A 19,183-nucleotide genomic window follows, 5' to 3' on the forward strand; every position below is an offset into this window, starting at 1 on the left:
GCCCGTCACTCGCCCGCCGGAAGTCCCGCCCACCGCAGGGTGGGGCCGCACCGTGGCGTCAGGGAAGCGGCGCTTCCGGCCGCGTCTGTGGCTTGGGGGCCTTCCCACGCTGTGTCCCAGCGGCGCGATGGGGCCAGCTGCTGCGGGCCGCGCTTTTGCCCGGGCTGGACGTCTGCCTGGGCACCTCGCGACACCAGGAATTGGCGGCCCGCCTGCACAGGCGGTTCGGGTTCCGCGGCGCCACCCGCGGGTGCCGGTCACGGCAGAGCGATAGCGGAGCAGGCTTGTGTTCCGGAGGCTAGAACCTCGAGAATTCCGAGAACTCCCCAGCAGGGCAGCCGCCATGACCCGGCCAGCCGGCGTGGACATCACTATTATTTTTATTATGAACACCACCTTCAGAAATTGGTTACCTGAAATTGATTGAAACCATGAAATTTTAACAAGCTGGCATGTTGGGTAATTCCCGGTGCTTACAGAATATACAATATTAAGTTGAAGTCAACTGATTAGAACTTCGGATTTGCTCATTAAAAAACCATAAAATGTAAGGTGAGCTCATTCCTTTCGAAAGTTCTGATTTCTAAGGAATGTTTCACTAACAATCCCCAAGAATGCTAAGGATTAAGGAATTCAGCCAGGCTCAGTGGCCCATGCCTGTATCCCAGCTCCTCTGAAAGCTGAGGCAGGAACCGTCTGGCGGGGGGGGGGGGGGTGGTGGGGGTGGGGATTTAACCTAACCCTGGCAACTCTGGAGGTTGAGGCAGGATGGCAAAACCATCTTAAAATAAAAATAAGGGCTGGGGATGTGGCTCAGTGGTAATGCGCCCCTAGGTTCAATTCCCGAGATATGTACCTGCTTGCAAGGTTTGACTCCCTGAAGGATCTCCCAGATAACACAGCAGGTGATGCTGTCCCAGAACTGGCACATTTCTGAGGGAGGAACAAGACTTCAAAATACCAGTTCTGATGTTTATTTTTCTGGCTTTCACCTGAACACTGGTAGAGCTACCAGTGTCCGATGTCTGGCCTCTGGGGACTTGAACGACTCAGATTTCAGTGACTGCCCTTAGCTTGAGCAGCTGCTATTTTTAAAAAAATATTTATTATTTTTTTTGTAGTTGAATACAATACCGTTATAAATCTATTTTTATGTGGTGCTGAGGATCGAACCCAGGGCCTTGCAAGTGAGAGGTGAGCATTCTACCCCTGAGCCACAATCCCAGCTTGAACAGCTGCTGTTAATAGGTAATTTAATGTCAGTGCCTAACCCAGTTCTTGAAACTTGCTCTACACATCCCATCGCATGGATGAACAAGTGAAGATGGTGTTCCAGATAACCATGCTAGCTTTCTGAGGACATGGTTTTCATTTGAAGCCCTGAACCAGCTGGCAGAATGGCATGGTATCTCTTAGAGGGGGCTCTCATCACAGGCAGTCTGTTTCATTTCCCTGAATCCACATAGCACACATGAGAATACTACGTTTGCTTGGGGACATAAGAAAATAGCTAACCCAACAGAAGAGACATTTGATCTGCGCTTCTGCACTGAATCTGACACTCAGCTCAGCATCTCACCTGTTCATTACAGGGTTAATCATGGGGGATTTCAAAGCCAAGCTAGAGGCACATTAGAGACCTTAAGGATAACTAGTAGCAAGAGAAAATAATCAATGTGCTTAACTTAGGGCAAATTCCCCACTCACTCAAAGCTTCTTGTGTGTGCGTATCCCATTGGGGTTGAACCCAGGGGTGCTATACCACTGAGCCATATCCCTAGCCCTTTTTGAGACAGGGTCTTGCTAAATTGCTGAGGCTGGCCTGGAACCTACAATTGTCCTGTCTCAGCCTCCCAAGTCACTGGCATCACAGGCAATAGCCACTGTGCATAGCCTGCTCAAAGCTTTAAGATTGATTTGGGTATCCTCCAGATTAAATGGCAGGAAGAGACAAACTTACCAGAAAATAGTTGTGGGGAAAGGAGCCAATTTATGGCATTTTGTTTGCAGAATGGATGGATGGGAAAGAACACACACACAAAACAGGCAAAGACTTTAATTACTGGTTACGAAGTTTAATTCAACCATTATTCCTAATTTTGCCTTGTAAAAATAACAAAATGTTCCTATCAAAATTGCATTGTGATGTGAGGACAGGTTTCTTGTTTTGATACAGATCTAGAAACATGTTGGCACCAAATGTTTTTAAAAAAAATTAAGGCTTAATAAAAATACAGACTAGTAATTTCTTAATGCAGCTTGGAGGTTGAGGACAGGATGTGTCCACATACAGACAGCATCTTCCTAATGCAGGTGCGCACCATACCCACAATGCTGGGCTCACGTGGGAAGTGCCTTCTCTGCTCCCGCAGTGAACACACTGCCCAGGACACGGACTCAGAACAGAGTTTCCTTCTCATTGGCACAACAGCAGGAACCAGCACAGTAATGTCAGATATTTTTTTTTGGCAATTTAATTTAGAATTCACAATTTATTTTCTCTAAGAAAACATCATTACAAATAGTGGTTCATATCTATCATTAACACTAGTTCCTTGTAAGTCAAACAAGTTAGTGGGTTTTGGCTTAAAAAGCTAAGCAACATTTATATTATTTTAGTGGGAACTTGCCCTGCCCCCAAATTCCAAACAATGTTATAAATGACTTTGAACAGAAACCTGTCCAAGTTCTCAGGACTCACATGGAATGTTTTTGGCTCCATGGTGTATAGGGCAACTGAAGGGGTTAAGATTCTTTGGCTGACAAATCATATGCAGACCCCTCCATGTGCCAGGAGCCAGAGCCTGGGGATTGATTAGCTCCTGCAGGTAGTGTTAGACCACACAAGACCTGCCGTTTGTCCAAAGCTAAAGGACACCGAGGATGTTCCTAGCACCTGGTTCGAGCCCTGTAGGCACTTAAAGCAATAGCCATGCCACTGAGGCCCTCTCCTGTTAATATGCCCACCACAGGGAAGCAGGGAACTGAGGCTGCAGTAGACAGGGAGGGACCTCTGCCTGACAGATGAAGCAACATGACTCATGCCAGCAAAGCATCTGCTGGCGTGAGAGCTGAGACTCTGCTGACAAACTACTTAACGCTCTGGCCTATTGTTTATAGTAGGGTCCAGAGGTTCTGCAGTTTCAAAAAGGTGGCTGAAGCAGTGGACTGCTTTCTGGAAGATGTCAGAAACCAAATCCACAGGCATTTATGTGAAGCTGGTACTTGAAGACAGCCTTTTAGATATTACTGAAGAAACCAACCTAAGAACCCAAGGTTCTCATGCATTCCCACCAACTACAGGAACAAAGACACAGGAAGGATCTGAAAAAACCCTGTACTCAGGTGTATGTGAAGAGGTTTAAAGACCTGCAGAGGGCAGAGTGCAGCTTTGGAAGTGAGCTTCACACTATCAGTGAAGAACCAAGGCCCAGACTTAAGGCTGATGAGAGGAAATATATGGAAAAATCTACAAGTAAATCCAGCACATCAAGGACCAAGGCCAGTCCCTGAGAGAGGAAGGCAGATTCCTATGTGAGATGTGGTCATGGTTTGAGATGCAGGAACTGGGCAACTCAGAGGACCAGGGTAGAAAAACTTTCAGAGCAGCAGACTGAGGTCAACTGTTTGGTTCTGTTGACTGCTGCTGAGGAAAAGCAGTCACGGTGCTTCAAGAGAGGACGACGACACACTGGGGGTAAAAAGAGGAGATGATGGGCTTGGTGGTCTCTTGGGAGTGGAAGCTATCCTTGTGATGGGTAACTGGTCCTGGGGCCAAAGGGGATGCTTTATGTGTACTCCCACTGCCTTCCTGATGTCTCTGCTTTTGCTTCCTCTCCATCCTACAGCAAGACAGACTGGGCTTTCTTCAGCTGTTCCTGGATGCCTAGTCAGCAGGAGACAGCTCACGGAAGAGCCCACCAGCCACACAGCACCAGCTCCCTGCCTTTGCCCACCTCAGAATCCTGCTCCATCAGAACAAATGAGCAGACACCAGGGGAGCCCTCTATCCCCATCCCCAGACATGTAGCTTGCAGTCTGAAAGGCCCCGGTCCTCTAGGCAGCCAGCTTCACACACAGGGCAACCCTCTCCCACCCTCTTTTGTTTGGGCTAAAGAAAACAATAAACTTTTAATACTCTGTATCTTGAATTTCTGGTCTGGCTACAGGCAGAGCAGTAAGTAGCCTCTTAGTAGAAGGAGATGCTGGATTTGCCTCCCGGTGGGTTCAGGACCTTGTTGTGAGAGCGAGGCCTCGGCCCCAGCCTGGGCTCGTGGCTGTCAGCTGGGGGCGTAGGCTCAGGCGCCTTGGCGTGGTCTGCTCCTCTGGAGCTGCCCTTTTCTCCTGACTCTTCTCGGCTGGGGGTGCTTCCTGCAGCTGTGGGACAGAGTCAGCACAGTGGCCATTAGAGGCAGCTACTGCCTGAAAGGCAAGCTGCTCTGAGGAGCAGTCAACATCACAGAGCAGCTCACAAAAAATCCATGACAGGATGGGGAAGGGGAAGGTGAGGCCAGGCACGCACTCTTGCACCAAGACTGCTCAGCTAAAGGAGATGCAGTTCTCAGACTGACCATAAAACTGGGGCTGATGATTATAAACACTCCTTGGTATCTTCCTAAAGAAGTTAATTATTTCTTTATTTTGTATGTTACACTCCAGTCTCTCCTGCATCAAGCATAGAAAGAAATGTTCTGAGTGTGCCTAAAAAGGAGTGAGTATGCCCAGCTGGGGGTCTGACAAGCCCAGGTGAGGCTTCTGGTCACCAGTGCTCTAGATTTTCTGAAGGAAGGATGGGTACACTCTCAGGATCCTGTGCATCTGCTGAAGGGAACAGCAACCCCAAGGCAGAAACCCATACCCAATCAACCTGGAAACCACAGTGCACATGCAGGCTCAGCTCTCCCACCACACAGGCCTCATACCCAGCCTCTTAGTTCTGACAGCTCCAGCCTGCGTCATGAGTTCACTTGGGATTTTAGTTCCAGGTCCTTCAGAACATTGATGACATTCTAGGAAAAGACATCTTACAGGTCCAGGCTGATAAGTGGTGACAAAAAGGTAACTCTTCCTGTCTCCCTGCCTTCTTGAAAGGCTTACTCCTCTCATAGTACACTCCTGGCCTGGGGGCATGCAACAGATGGAGAGAGGAAACTAGCTCACCTTTATGGTCTGGCTTTGGGTCTTCTCCTTCGCACAAGAACACATGATCCTGCAGCAAGACAACAGTAAGGTCAGTGCAGGACCCAGAACCCTTCTCCCCTCACTCAGGCAGACATTGAAACACAGGCATGGACGACTACAGTTTAACTTCTAAGACATGTTTTTATCATGTCTGGACTGCTTTACCATAAAGCTGCTGGGGATGCAGCTCAAGGGTCAAGCACTTGCCTAGCACGGAGGAACCCCTAGGTTCAATCCCTAGTACTACCAAAAAAGTAGAGGACAGAATGAGCCTGCAGGACCTGCTATACTACTGCAATGCAGACTTGCAGCCATTCGAGAATAAGCACACCACACCCCAGCTTCCATCCCTGCCTGTCTCTCCTCAGGACTACTCTGGAGCAAGCCCCAGATATATCATTTGTCTGTAAAATTTTCAAGATGTAGCCCTAAAAAAATAATCATAATGGGCTCAAAACTGCAAAAACCATTTCTTCAATATCAAATTTTAAAACACCAGTGCCTTCAAGGCTTGTCCACATTACAACATGTCAGAACTATAGTCTGACAACAGCAGTAAGCAACTGTGTAGCTGGACTACACTTTGAACCCACTGCTCTGCTGACAGACATGTGGGCCGTTTCTACCTGCAGCTATTATGCTACGAAAATGTGTCCTAGTATCAGCCTGAATCTGTTTTCTTTTTTAAATATTTATTTTTTAGTTATAGGTGGACGCATATCTTTATTTTTATGTGGTGCCCAGGACTGAACCCAGTGCCTCATGCATGCTAGATGAGTGCTCTCCCTCTGAGGAACAATCCCAGCTCCTGAATCCCTGTTTTCAATTTTTTTTTTAGTTTCATATTTTTTAAAAATTTGTTTTAATTAGTTACACAGGACAGAACAATGATCTTGACATATCATACATTTGAATCAGATAGGATATAATTTCTCATTTTTCTGAGTGTACAGGTTGCAGAATTATATTAGTCATGCAGTCACGTATATACCCACAGCAATAATACTGTCGGTTTTATTCTGCTGTCCTTCCATTCCCCCCTTCCCCTTCCCTCTACCCAATCTAATGTGACCCACTTTTTTTTTTTCCCTCTCATTGTCATACCTGTATTCTGTATAACGAAGGGGGTCTCCTTCCCTCTTCCATGCAATTCCCATTCTCCCTCCCACCTCTCTTCCCTATCTAAGGGTAATTTTCTTCTCATGCTCTTCCTCCCTACCCCCATTTTGAGTCACCTCCCTTATATCAGAGAAGGCACTAGGCATTTTTTTTTTTTTTTTTGGGATTGGCTAACTTCACTTAGCATAATCTGCTCTAATGCCATCCATTTCCTTGCAAATGCCACATTTTTTTATCTTGTTATTTTTTAGTGCTGAATAATATTCCATTGTTTATAAATGCCACATTTTTTTTTTTTTATCCATTCACCCATTGAAGGGCATCTAGGTTGGCTTCACAGTCTAGCTATTGTGAATTGTGCTACTGTACACATTGATGTGGCTGTGTCCCTGTAGTATGCAGTTTTTAGGTCTTTTGAGTATAGTCCGAGAAGAGGAATAGCTGGGTCAAATGATGGTTCCATTCCCAGTTTTCCAAGGAAAAATGTTTTCTTTTTGATACTAGAGATGGAACCAGGGTGCTCTGCCACAGAGCCACACCACAGCCCTTTTTATTTTTGAGACAGGGTCTCCCTAAGTGGCTGAGGCTGGTTGAGAACTTAGAGCCCTGCCTCCTCCACCTGAGTAGCTGGGATCCAAGGTGGTACCACCACAACCAGCTCCTGTTTTCCAAATCTTCATGGAATTGCTGATTCATACAGTGGTTCAAGCTTAACTTTCTGAGGTAATGCCAAACCAACTTCCACGACTGCCGAATGACTTCACATCCTCACTAGCAACATTTGAGGTTCTAACTCAATGTTTTCTAGGTGTTCCACAAGGACTGAGGTGGTAGTTTCTTATTTGAATTTCCCTAATGACCACTGAAGTTGGGTACCCATTATGTGATTATCATTTATATACCTACTCTGTAGAAATGCCTATTCAAATCCATTGCTCATTTTGAATTAGTTTGTCTTTTTGTCATTAAGTCCTAAGACCTCATTACATATTCTGGACAGTAAATCCTTATTAGGTATGCGATTTGCAAGGGTTTTTTTTTTTTCTTTTTTCATCCTGTGGGTTGTCTTTCCAGTTTTTGGGTAGGGTCCTTGGGATGCACACTAAGTTTTTAATTTTAATGAAGTCCAATTTATTTTATTGTCTATTGTTTGTGTCATATTTAAGAAGCACTGTCAAGTGCAGGATCACAAAGATTAGTCACTATATTTTCTGATTTTTATGAATTTTATGATTTTGCTCTCTATTTTAGGTCTTTGAACCAATTCGAGTTTTTTTCCCCCCATGGTGTTAAGGTAAGTCTAATTTTATCTTTTTGTGTGTGCATACCCAAATTCCCAACACCATTTGTTGAGAGGCTTTGTTACTTTCCTATTGAATGATCTTGGTACTCTTGTAGAAAAAAACAAAACAAACAAACAAACAAACAAACAAAAAACTCCCACAAAATTGCCATTGTGCTGTTTTAGTCACTGTTGCCATAAGTGAGACTGGGATGTGGGCTTCCATGTTTTATCTTCCAAGTGAATGTCTGAATAGTTTTTTTCCATTTCTACAAAATCTATTTGGACTTTGAAAGGGACTGCTTTTCTAAGTCTCTTTCTCATTTGGTATTCTGGTTTTGCTTTGGGTGGTGCTGGGGGGTCAAACCCAGGCCTTGCATATGCTAGGCAAGGGCTCTGCCACTGGGCTGCACCTAGCCCTTCTTAAGCTTTATTGTTTTTGCTGTACCAAGGATGGAACCCAGAGTGGTGCACAAGCACTCCTACTACCGGGCTTCAGCCTCAGCACTTTCTTCATTAAGTTGCCTGGGCTGGCCTCAATCTTGTGACTCTCCTGCCACAACCTCCTGTGTAGCTGGGATTACGTGCGTGAGCCACTGTGCCTGGCCCTTTCTCTTTTTTATTTTAAGAATCTCCATCATTTGTCATGTATTTTCCTACACGTTATACTGTTCTGAGTGCATATATGTGACATCGTTATTTAAAAATGTGGTTTTGTTTCACTTTGGGTTTTATATTGACAAACTGACCTTGAGGTGGACCAAGTTGGACTTCCACATTTGAGGTCATAACTCTTGGCTGTTTCTCTTTCTATGCTGTCACAGCCACTGATGACCACTGTGTGGGTGTGTTGAGTTCATCCCACACTGGCAACATGGCAGTATTATTACCCCTTCTCATTTATAACTTGGGAGTCCTTTCTAAATGTTGACACAAGCCCCACTCAGTTGCCCAGGCTGGCCTCAGCCTTAAGAAGATGGGATTACAGGTATGGTCACTATGCTTGGCTCCTTTAGTACTTCTATAAAATGGAACTTTCCTTCAACAGCTGTCATCTTTCATGCAGGAAAAGCTGGTTATTCACACCATCTTTGTATTCACCAGATTTCATGAGTTGGTTTTCTGGCATTCTCAAAAGGTCTCTAAAGATTTTTTTTTTAACCTCTGAATTCTAAATAGTTGGTGAATTTTAATCCATTGTGATTACTGTACTAATTGAGGACCAAATGAGGCCCAAGCCTCTGTGGCCCAAGACTACTCTTCACAATGGTTTCTGATCCTTTTGACGCCAGTCTAACACTGCAATGGTTTTATGGCACTGCACAATGTTCCAGGAGCATCTCCTACGCTCTCTGTCCTGAGCCTGGAACTGGCCATTTTTCCAGTGAGGCTGGGGATGTCTGATGCTCCTGGGTCAAAAAACCTTTAGGTTTAATAAACCCAGGTAAATTGTTTTCTGACTCCCTTTATTCTATGCCCAGGTGTACAAGCTCATATTATTCTTTCCTGGGAACCTGTGAATCCAAGCTTCCTCCTCTTATGTTCAGCTAATTAAAATTCTCGTTGATGGAGAACTGCTGACCTTTAGGGCATTTCTGGATTAGCCAAGGTGCAGCAGTTCCACAGGTACATCCCAAAGAGATGTCTTTGACATGAGCCTCACAATCTCATACTCAGTGGGGCGCATGCCTGGCTCCTGAGACTCCAACCTGAAAGAGACTGTTGCTTCAGACAGGCCATCACAGGAGACATGGGGTGATCCAACCTGGCTCGTCTCCATGAAGCCCTCTCATCTGCTCTCATTTTCTCCTTGCCTTGGGTCTTTTTTCACATTTCCATTTCCATTCAATGGCGGTGGGCCATCATCTGAGATGTGAACTGACAAAAATGCAGTGATGGTCCATGCACAAGTAGTTCCAGAAATGTGAATGCTTTTTGTTTTGGAGAACTGGACCCTATCTTTTGGCCACAAAAAAACGATGAAAAATTTTAAATATAATGCTAATAATTAAGTAACAATAAAATTATAGGTTTTATTGTTAGTGAGTTCTGGCCAAAGTAAACTCCCAGAATGTCCTGTCATGCCTTGAACAAACATTCAGGTGAGGGCTGTGCTGGCTCTTCGTCAAGCCTCTACCTCGGCCTCAGCCCAGGAAGTTCACATCCAGGGTCACATATCTCAGCAAGCCTCTGAGATGGCACTGCAGTAAGGAGACCCTGGTTACTTAACCCTTTGCTGGATTACAGGTAGTTACCTGATCCGGTGCCATTGCAGGATCAGAGGTGCCAAGCACCACAAATCCACTAAGATAACAAGCATGAGGCCTTGGACCTTGTGTGGGGAAAGAAATGCCATCAAGAGCCACCACCTTTCCTCTACAGAATGAAGAATCATGAAAGACCCTTGAGGGGCGAGTTCTTGCACCAGGTGCTCAGCTGCTATCCCTCAGGTATGTGGTAAAGGCCAGTGTGGCTGCCTCTAACAGTATCTGTACTGTTGACACACCAAGAAACCACTTTCCCCAGGGGTCAGTCATCATGAGGTTGGAATGTTTCCTGGGTAACTAGGGAGCTCCCCAACCCAATAACAAATGACCACAGCAAAATCAATGATGTCCACCTTGTCTCCCTAATAACATGGCACATCTGCAGCTTTTTAAGAGTCCTTGGCTCAACTTTTGTTTTTTTCTCATGTCTGCTGTCTGAATGTAGTCCATACCTTGGGTTTGTTTGGGTGTGCCAGGGGTGAAGTGGCAGTGACTGGGGACCCAAAAATGTCACTGGTCTTCCCACCTGGTGGGTTCAGACGTTGTCGGGTCTGCACAGGAGTCGATTCATCAAAGATACCACTTCCTTTCCCTCCTGCAGAAACAATCACAGAACAGTGAACACCACACATGCCCAGGGTCATCACTTCAGAGACCTTCTCACAAACAGCCTTGTGGCAGTCCTGGGTACCAGGAAATGGGGTGGGACATCCAGCCAACTTTTACCTGAGGCCTACTCGGCTTTCATGTCTAGACCCAACCCAGCCTCTGGAAGAAAAACGAAATAAACCATACATTTTCCTGCAGAGTTCCCTAACCCTCAGTAGTTAATGCTTTCCCACTGAACTGTCCCTCATTAAACTCAGGAAAAGTTCTCCAGTGAATTAAAAAGCAAACAGCTAAGGCTGGAGCTGTGGCTCAATGGCAGAGTGCTGAGCATGTGTGAGGCACTGGGTTTGATTCTCACCACCACGTGTCAATAAATAAAATAAAGGTCCATTGAAAACTAAAAAAGAAGAAAAAAAAAAAAAAGAATGAAAGAGCTAAGTGTTTTGCTTGCAGAGAGTTCTGAAGTTAGTAACATGCCCTACTCAAGGCAAACCTGTTACCTGGAAAATAACTTTTATTAGTCATTCTGACCTCATTCTGGCTGGAATGTCAAGCAATGACTACACATGTCAGCAAATTAAGGGATTTGCAGTGCCCTTGCTGCCAAATGTGAGTGAGCTGATAAGCTCTAACAAAATATAGGCAGATGGAACTTCTTAGGAGCTGATGGCTGTGGCCTGGATATGCCCCAAGAAGGCCTCAATGCCCATTATCAGGGAGGAACATGGATGCTGTATGATACCAGCAGACCCCTTCCCCAAAGCACTGTGCTGAATGGACCAGCTATCATCAAAGTCACTGCCCTGGTGCACCAAGTTATGGTATACACAGAGATGCACACCATCAATAGCTGTGTGGATGTGTGAAAGTTACTTGGTTTTTCTATGACCCTAAACCCTCATCTTCAGAATGAGGACAATAAAAGGACCATTCTCTCAGAGGTGTATAAGCACTCATTGAGTCAAAGGCTAGGGACCATGCCTAGGATAAAAACACCTAATAAATAATAAAATAAATAAAAGCTGTGTTTTCTGCCTAACAGTAAAGAAACACCTCCTGGACATACTGTTCTGTGAATAAAGGTAAAAAACAATCCATGCAGTGCCAACATCTTAATGTAAGAGGGGTAGTCTTATTCACTTATAATTGAATAAGAAAAATGACTACTTCACCCCTGCCTCTCACCACTTGCTTACCTACAAGGGCCAGACAAGAAATGGGACAGAGAGGGTGCAGTGGCATACGAAAACTAACTTCTTATTTATTTTTAAGGTACTAGGAACTGAACCCAGGGGTGCTCTACCACTGAACTACATCCCAGCCCTTTTAAGTTTTTGAGACAGGGTCTCACCTTTTCTGTTTTCAGGCTTCAAAAAATTATTACATTTTAAAGTTACTTTTTAGCTGTGATAACCATGTTGCCATAGGATGAGCACCTCATGACCCAACTACACAAGGAGCCATGGTCTTGGGGAAGGGACTCAACTGGGGTCTGCTCTTGTTAGCTATCACACTGCTAACAGAGCAGCCTCTGGGAGGTATCAGTCTATAGGCCATGGCCTATAGCTCCCATGAGGCTGTAACAGCACTGAGCAGGTTGGGCACAGGCCAGGGATGCTGTCTTCTGGCAGGGACAAAAGACCTTGGAACATGTGAAACTTTCTGCAGGAAAACATGCACCATGCCCTAACTTTTAACTTTAGGGGACTATAAACCTCCCAATCTCAACCATGAACCTCCCAGGGATCCAGCCCCACACGGAACACCTTTGAAAGAGGAAACCAGCACTGCATGGCATGAGGGACTGGCACCCTAGCCAGGCTGCTTGGGTCCTAGTCCCTGCTCACTCACTCATTACCTGTGTTACCTCATACAAACAACTTCACCTTCTCAACTTACAGCATCCCTAGGGTTGCTGGTGAGACTCACCAGCTCCTAAGGTAAAATGGCGGTGCAGCACAGCCTGCTGGGAAAACCTTTAGTGATGCCACTGGTCATTCTAGCAAACGTGGCTGGCCTGCGACAGGGAGGGACCACCCTTGTTGTGTCATATTCTGGTTGTCCACAAAGGCTTACCTAATTTTTTAAAACATATATTTAGGTTTCTTTTTGTAAACTAAAAATTTTTGGTCAAAGACACTGTTCGTGAACTCCCTCTGTGCCCTTTCCTGCTCACCTAAGATTATCCCACTCCCTGAATTTTCTGGAAACCAGACTTCTTATTTTACTTACATATTTTCACAACATACATGCATAATCCTGAACAAAAAGTTGTTTCTGAACTTTAAAGTAATTATGCCACATAGCTATTATTCAACCTTTTCCTTAAAAGATGAATTCAGACTTAAAGAAAAGATGCCTGAATTCACTCAAAACTAATGAACAGTTGGATGCAGTGGCACACACCAGTCATCCCAATGACTTGAGAAACTGAGATAAGAGGACCACAAGTTCAAGACCAGCCTTAACAATTTAGCAAGAGCCTGTCTCAAAAAAAAAAAAAAAAAAAAAAAAAAGGGGGAGGTGGGGGGCACATAGGGCTGTAGTTTAATGGTTAAGCACCAGTTTCAATCTCCTGTCTTAAAAAAAGAAAAAGGTAAATTCAATCCCAGAAACTGGGGCTGAGGCAGGAGGATCTGAGTTCAAATCCAGCCTCAGCAACTTAATGAGACCCTGTCCCTGCTAAAAAATGAAAAGGACTGGGGATGTGGCTCAGTGCCTCTGGGTTCGTTTCTGCTGTCCAAACAAACAAAGAAACAAACCCAAAAAACACTGCCTTGGCAGAAATGGGTATGCACTTGCCATATGGGCAAACAGGAATGCTCAGGAGGCCTGAACAGGGAGACTACAGTGAGGGTGAAATGGGACACTGAAGGTCATCTCCTGCAAGCCTTCCTCAGCTGTCAGAGGTAAGCTGCCCACATGGGTGGAGCAAGTGCCTCTGAACACTCTCCCAAGTCAGGCCCTCTAACTAGAGTGCTTTAGCACTGAGCCTGGGTGGCTGAGCACAGCAATGAGGGCAGGAACTTAGCCTCTGAGGTGGACACAACTACTGGTTCTGCCTCACAGGCTTCACGCTCTCTTTCCAAAGAGTACTTGGAAGGATGCAAAAAACAAAACAACCAACTCCAAAACTACAAGATGCAAAAACCTGGTAAAGGCAGCCAAAACGGCTGTCACTATACCAGAGGTAAATGGCTACTCCTAGCCAAGGGGCTTAGGATCCCCAAGGACACAAGAGTACCTGGGGACACGAGGTCCTATAGGATGTGCAAAGAGGCACAGCAGGCACACCTTTCAGAGAACCTGATGTGTTGCAAGTACAAGTCTAGAGACAACTCCAGACACACATTTGGTGCTTTTTTTTTTTCTTCTTTTTTAATACTAGGAATTAAACCCAGGGGTGCTTAACCACTGAACCACGTCCCTGGCCTTTTTACATTTTTTTTTTTTTTTTTTTTTACTTTGAGACAGGGTATAAGTTGCTTAGGGCCTTGCTAAATTACCGAGATTGGCCTTGAACTTTTGATCTGACTGCCTCAGCCTCCTGAGCTGCTGAGATTACCGGTGTATGCCACCACTCCTGGTATTTGTTTTGCACACAAGTACCATTCTGCTATCACCAGCACAAAGGTATGTAGGGCTGACCACTCCTGGCCCAAAATTCAGAATTGGATGCAAGAGAATATTAGTCAATTATTAAGAACCACTGGCTACAGCTACATTTAGAAGCAACATCAGCACCCATCCCCAACAACCAAATGAACAAAAAAACTAGTTTTTAAATCTGCTGATCTACATTTGGTCAAGATTTATTTATATCCAGAACTGGCACAAGGTAGGGAGCAGTTAGAGCTGACTCTAACACATACCCCCAGGGATGGCCTCTAAAGTCTCTGAAAGATGAAACAAACCTTGCTGTCCCCTCACAGATACAGACATGGGAAAACTACTAGGTAACTGTCACTGTGTGGTTACTCAACAGGACAAGGGAAACCTGTTCAAATATTCTTTCCTTCTGTAGCCACTAGCCAGTGTGTTAAATTCTGAAGAACTGTCTCAGTGCATGCTAGACCAACTCTCCCTGTCCAGAGTTTCAATCTACTGAATGAAGTCAGATTAATACTCTCCCTCCCTAAGAACTATATCTGAATACACAATCATTAGCATGCAATCTCAGGATCTTATGGGGTCCAGAAACCAGAGGCCCACCACTTACCTTTGTACCCTCAGTGCTTTCACACCACCTCTAAAGACAAGGGATAACCTATACCAGAAAATATCTGAAAGGATCAATATAAAGAATGACAACATTTTTAAAAGAACAGAAGAGAGACTAGGTAGAGGCCAACCCATCTGGGATTTACAAAGGCCCACACCTGGGGGGTTTGTCCTTTTGGGTACATTCTGAGGTTCTTCTGTTGGTCCAAAAATATTTGACGCCATCCTATTAGGCCTACTTGAAGGAACAGCTTCTTCCGGACTTCCAAAAAGATTGCTGGATTCTCCTCCTGGGGGCTTCATGGCCCTGCAAGCAGAAAGCAAACTTGAATGACTGTGGGCTGCCAAGTATACTTGTCACAGGCAGGGCTAGGGTACAACTAGACAGGGCAGAAGCATGCCTCAATGTCTGTGGAGGCCACATAATTACTTAAATGTTGTACAAACAGTACAAAAAGTTTGCCACATGGCAAACTTCTTCTAAAGCCCTTCAAGTTCTTTAAAAGCTTTCCTGCTGGGTGCAGTGACCCATGATTATAATCCCAGCTACTTAAGAGGCTAAGGCAGGAGAACTGAAAACTCAAGGCCAGCCTGCAAACTGAACAAGCATGAACAAGACGAGGGAGTTGGCAAGATCTGGTATCTAAATAAAAATAAAAATGGTTGGGGATGTAGCCTAGTGGTACATTGCTTGCCTACCATGTGCAAGGCCCAGGGTTCTATTCCTAGTACTGCCAAAAAAAAAAAAAAAAAAAAAAGGAAGCAAAGGAAAAAGATTAAAGGTCTCTAGAAGACTGGTGGGACACTCAAAATTTACCCATAGATCAAGCCTGACCCCCAAGGCAGGACCTTGTGTGTGTGCACTAGCAGGAAGCCCTGGCCACAAGGGACTGAGGACTGAGACTCTCTAAGGGTAAGCTACACAGCAGAGTCAAAGACAGCATGAAGAAGAGAACAAAACATCTCTTTAACAATATCTTTTATGCTATCACACTGTGAAAAGAATATTTTGCATATATTAGGTTGATTAAAACCTATTAAGTGGGGTACAAGGGCACAACCCTATAATCCCACTAACTCAGGATGCAGAAGCAGGAAGATTGCAAGTTCAAGGTGAGACTTGTCTCAAAATAAAGAATAAAAACAGCTGAGAATATAGCTCGGTGGGAGAGTGCCCCTGGGTCCAATCTCTAATGTGGTAAAAAGAATTTTTTTTACAAAAAGTATTAAATAATAATAATAATAAAAATGTTCGGGGAGATGGTACTCAGGATTGAATCCAGGAGAGCTCCTAGCTAACTTCTCCAGTCATTTTTTATTATGAGACAGGGTCTCACTAAGTTGCTCAGCTTGGCCTTGAACTTGTAATCTTCCTGCTTCAGTTTCTTAAAAAAAACAACAACATGGGATTACAGGTGTGAGCTACTGTGCCTAGCTTTGAGTCACCCTTTATTAAATCAATTGCAGAGCTAACAAATTACCATAAAGCTCTGTGCTGACACCCAAGAGCAGGTCTACAAGAGTAGCACAGAGAAACACTGAGTTCATATGTGTCTTTTCAGACTTTTGAAACACATTTCAGGGGACAGGCCTTGTTAAGTTTTAAACCAGTTGAGTGATCCATTCCCTTTCACCAGGTCTTAAGCAATGGTACAGTCTGACCCAGGACATTTTGAAATACTTGGATTTAGAGGATCAAGCACCAACTAATAGCTAAGGCGGAGGTTAGGCCTCACTGCAAAGCTATGCAAATACTAAATGCTCAAGGTTTGTTAACAAAAACAGCATTTTAAATGTTTTTGTTTTCTCCAAAAAGAGGTGGAAAGGGAACTAGTCACCACTATGATCTTATATGAACAGTGTTGCTGCTGTGAGACAGGAGAGCAGAAAGTGTGCCCTACAGAGAGCCACAGCCTGAACTGAGACCCCTGGCACACTGGCAGGCCTCTGAACAACGTTCTCTCTGCATTGTAGATGTGCCAATCCTATCTGTTCAGTAGTTAGCACTTCCTGAAGGATCCAATGAAGGGGGAAAAAATCAGTTTTGTGTGAAAAGTAATTTTTTAAACTAACCAATAACCAGGCTTAAGTTATAGTTTAATGAAATCTTAGGTAAAGCAGGTTGTTGGTGGACAAGGTGAGACATCTGACTTCCATTTTTAAATCACATATCCCTGTCATTCTCCATATTTTTCTTTGCTAGTTGAAGGAGGCCTAACATGGTTTCCAGTCATCTCTGATGAAACAAGATATCTGTGATCCTGAATTGAACTGAATTCAGCATCAAGATTCATGCCAGCATGAGTTACAAATCCTAATTTACTGGCTTATTTCACAGACAGCGGTCTTCCAAACCCTCGAAGTCCTGCACCACAAGCTGACACATGTGATCAGGACTCCTGTGGACTCTCACACTCAACAGTCAAGACGGAGATGTCTCTCGAATCTCAGTCTCTCGCACATCTCCTGAGTTCCTACCACTGGCAACCCTGCAGACAAAAAGATGAATAAAGAAAAGCCCTCTGCCTGGAGCTTCAGGTTTAAGGGAAAATGCAGATCCACATATGGGTGGTTTCAGTGTTTCCTGTGAGTGATATGACAGAGTTTATCGGGTGCTCTTGGAACTCCAAAGCTGTCTCTGGAACAGGTGGGGCTCAGAGTGTATGGTAGGGGCACAGGAGTATGTGGAAGTTAAAGGAAATGTTAATGTGGAGGTGGTGGAATTACAGGACTTAATCTTGTTTTGTGTACTTTTCCTGAATTTTATTTTATTTGAAAACTAGAATTAAGTGGTTCCAGCAGCATAGGTTATCTTGGCAGTGATTAGGATGCACAGGATCTTGGGAAGGGCAGGGGCCACCTCCATCACAAAGGCAAGGGGCAGCACCCAGGTTTAGCAGCCTGCAACAGCCAAACAAGCAGCAAAGGTGCCCCAGGACATCTCACCAAACCATACCAGAGTTCAAAGACAGGCTTTTAAAAAAGGAGGGGGGGGTTGGGGTGGGGCACAACAATGGCCCAGTGTGGTCCTCTGGAAGGGACAAGCAGCAGTTATCACTGTGACATGAAAGGGGGCGGGGAGTACTAAGAAGGGCTTAGGAAAAAAATCACAATGCAGAGGCGTGTGCCCTCTTATCCTTTCCTTCTGGAGTAGCCTACCCGTATATTTTGACAAACATATTCAATACACAGAAGACAAAGGGGCACATGGCAAGAAAAGCCCACAGACTTTTCTTTTCTCAGGTGGACTGTGGCGCTGGAGAGGGAAAGACAAAAGCCACTCTCATCTGGAGGGTCTCCATGCCCCTGACCTTCCCTAAGAGTACCCAGTGTCGGAAGAACTTCTGGGAACTGGTGGGGCTCGGGAGAAGGCGTGAGAAGCAGACTTGGACGAAATCCTTCAGCAACGTCAACTCGACCGTTAAGACTTGGGGTAAATGGTGGCTAAAGCAGATGCTTTCCCAGTCCAAACCCCTTCCGCACGAGAAGCCCTCGCCGAGAAAACGCAGCCTGCGCGGTGCTGCGAGGGAAGCTGACTCCCTTCAGGCCGGGCTGTCACGCCACGGGGTACCCGCGGGGCTCGGCCACTCCACTTGGCTGCTCTTCTCCGCCCGCGCTCCAGGCCACCGCGCCCGACCTCCTAGCTCCCGCTCCCACCGGCAGCCTCCCTCCGCCACCGCTTTCTGGGCGGCACTGCCAGGCAGCTCGGACAGGGCACTTCCTGGAAGGATGCGACGGCGTGTGCCCTCTTATCCTTTTTTTCCGTAGTAGCCCTGACGGGGGTAGGATACGGGGAAGTCCTCAGCCGGAGGTGGGGTGGGCGACCCCTGCTGGGTGCCCCCAGACGGGGGCGGGGCGGTGGTTCCCTTGCTGGGTGCCCCTTGCTCGGCAGGGTCGCATTACCAGACACCAGAACCACGGCTCCGTTTGCCAAACCCGTAGGTGAGGCTCCGGCCCGAGAACCGCGCCCGGCTCGCGGCACAGGAGGCTCCGGCGCGGGAAGGCCGGACAGAGCCCGTGGGGCCCCGGGGCTCGCTGCCCAACCTCTGCCCGGCCGCAGCGCGTTATCTGTAAGGTTGCCCGCCACGTGGCCGCGGCTCCACGCCCACCCGGCCGCACCCGCGCACCTGGACCCAAGCCGGCCGGCCTCGGCGTCCGCGCCCTGGAACATGTCGGCCGCCGCCCCGCGCCTCTCAGCACCGCGTCGCGGTTCCCGCCTGCCTAGCGCAGGTACCCAGGCCCGCCAGCGCGCGTTGGTTGCCGCCCACGCCAATCATAGCCTCGCAGCCTATCGAGGCCCGAGCCCCACCCCTTCCCCCCAGAGGGCGTCGCGCCCATAGACGATTGGCCGCTGCAGGCACCGCTCGCGCGCATTGGTCCGAGGTCTGGCCCGCCCTCCATCACGCGGGCAGGGTCCGCAAGGCGACCGCCCCGGAGCCCCTCCTCTCCGCCCTGGCGGGTTAGGGCGGGGCGAGGTGGTTTCGGCTCAGTAGCAACTGGAAGC

General features: G+C 46.3%; 1 protein-coding gene and 2 long non-coding RNA genes across 4 annotated transcripts; 2 read left to right on the top strand and 1 right to left on the bottom strand.

Annotated features, from left to right (window-relative positions):
• The first annotated feature begins 67 nt into the window (after positions 1-67).
• On the top strand, positions 68-4,144 carry LOC114096951 (uncharacterized). Its single transcript, XR_003583528.2, has 2 exons — positions 68-552; positions 3,849-4,144. It is a non-coding gene; the product is annotated as an uncharacterized lncRNA (long non-coding RNA).
• Positions 2,055-18,913, bottom strand: Jpt2 (Jupiter microtubule associated homolog 2). Its single transcript, XM_027940662.2, has 5 exons — positions 18,807-18,913; positions 14,838-14,986; positions 10,302-10,444; positions 5,161-5,209; positions 2,055-4,377 (listed from the first exon to the last, which is right to left on the bottom strand). Exons 1-5 carry the CDS (start codon positions 18,848-18,850, stop codon positions 4,190-4,192), a joined length of 573 nt encoding a protein of 190 aa, XP_027796463.1. The 5' UTR covers positions 18,851-18,913; the 3' UTR covers positions 2,055-4,189.
• LOC114096953 (uncharacterized) lies at positions 7,517-10,666 on the top strand. 2 transcript variants are annotated; one of them, XR_003583530.2, is made up of 3 exons: positions 7,517-7,594; positions 9,965-10,032; positions 10,451-10,666. It is a non-coding gene; the product is annotated as an uncharacterized lncRNA (long non-coding RNA). The 2 variants fall into 2 exon arrangements; XR_003583529.3 differs by lacking the exon at positions 7,517-7,594 and having other exon boundaries at positions 9,864-10,032.
• Positions 18,914-19,183: the final 270 nt, after the last annotated feature.

This window comes from Marmota flaviventris, chromosome 19 (genome assembly GCF_047511675.1).
Source record: "Marmota flaviventris isolate mMarFla1 chromosome 19, mMarFla1.hap1, whole genome shotgun sequence".
NCBI classification, from domain to species: Eukaryota; Metazoa; Chordata; class Mammalia; order Rodentia; family Sciuridae; genus Marmota; species Marmota flaviventris.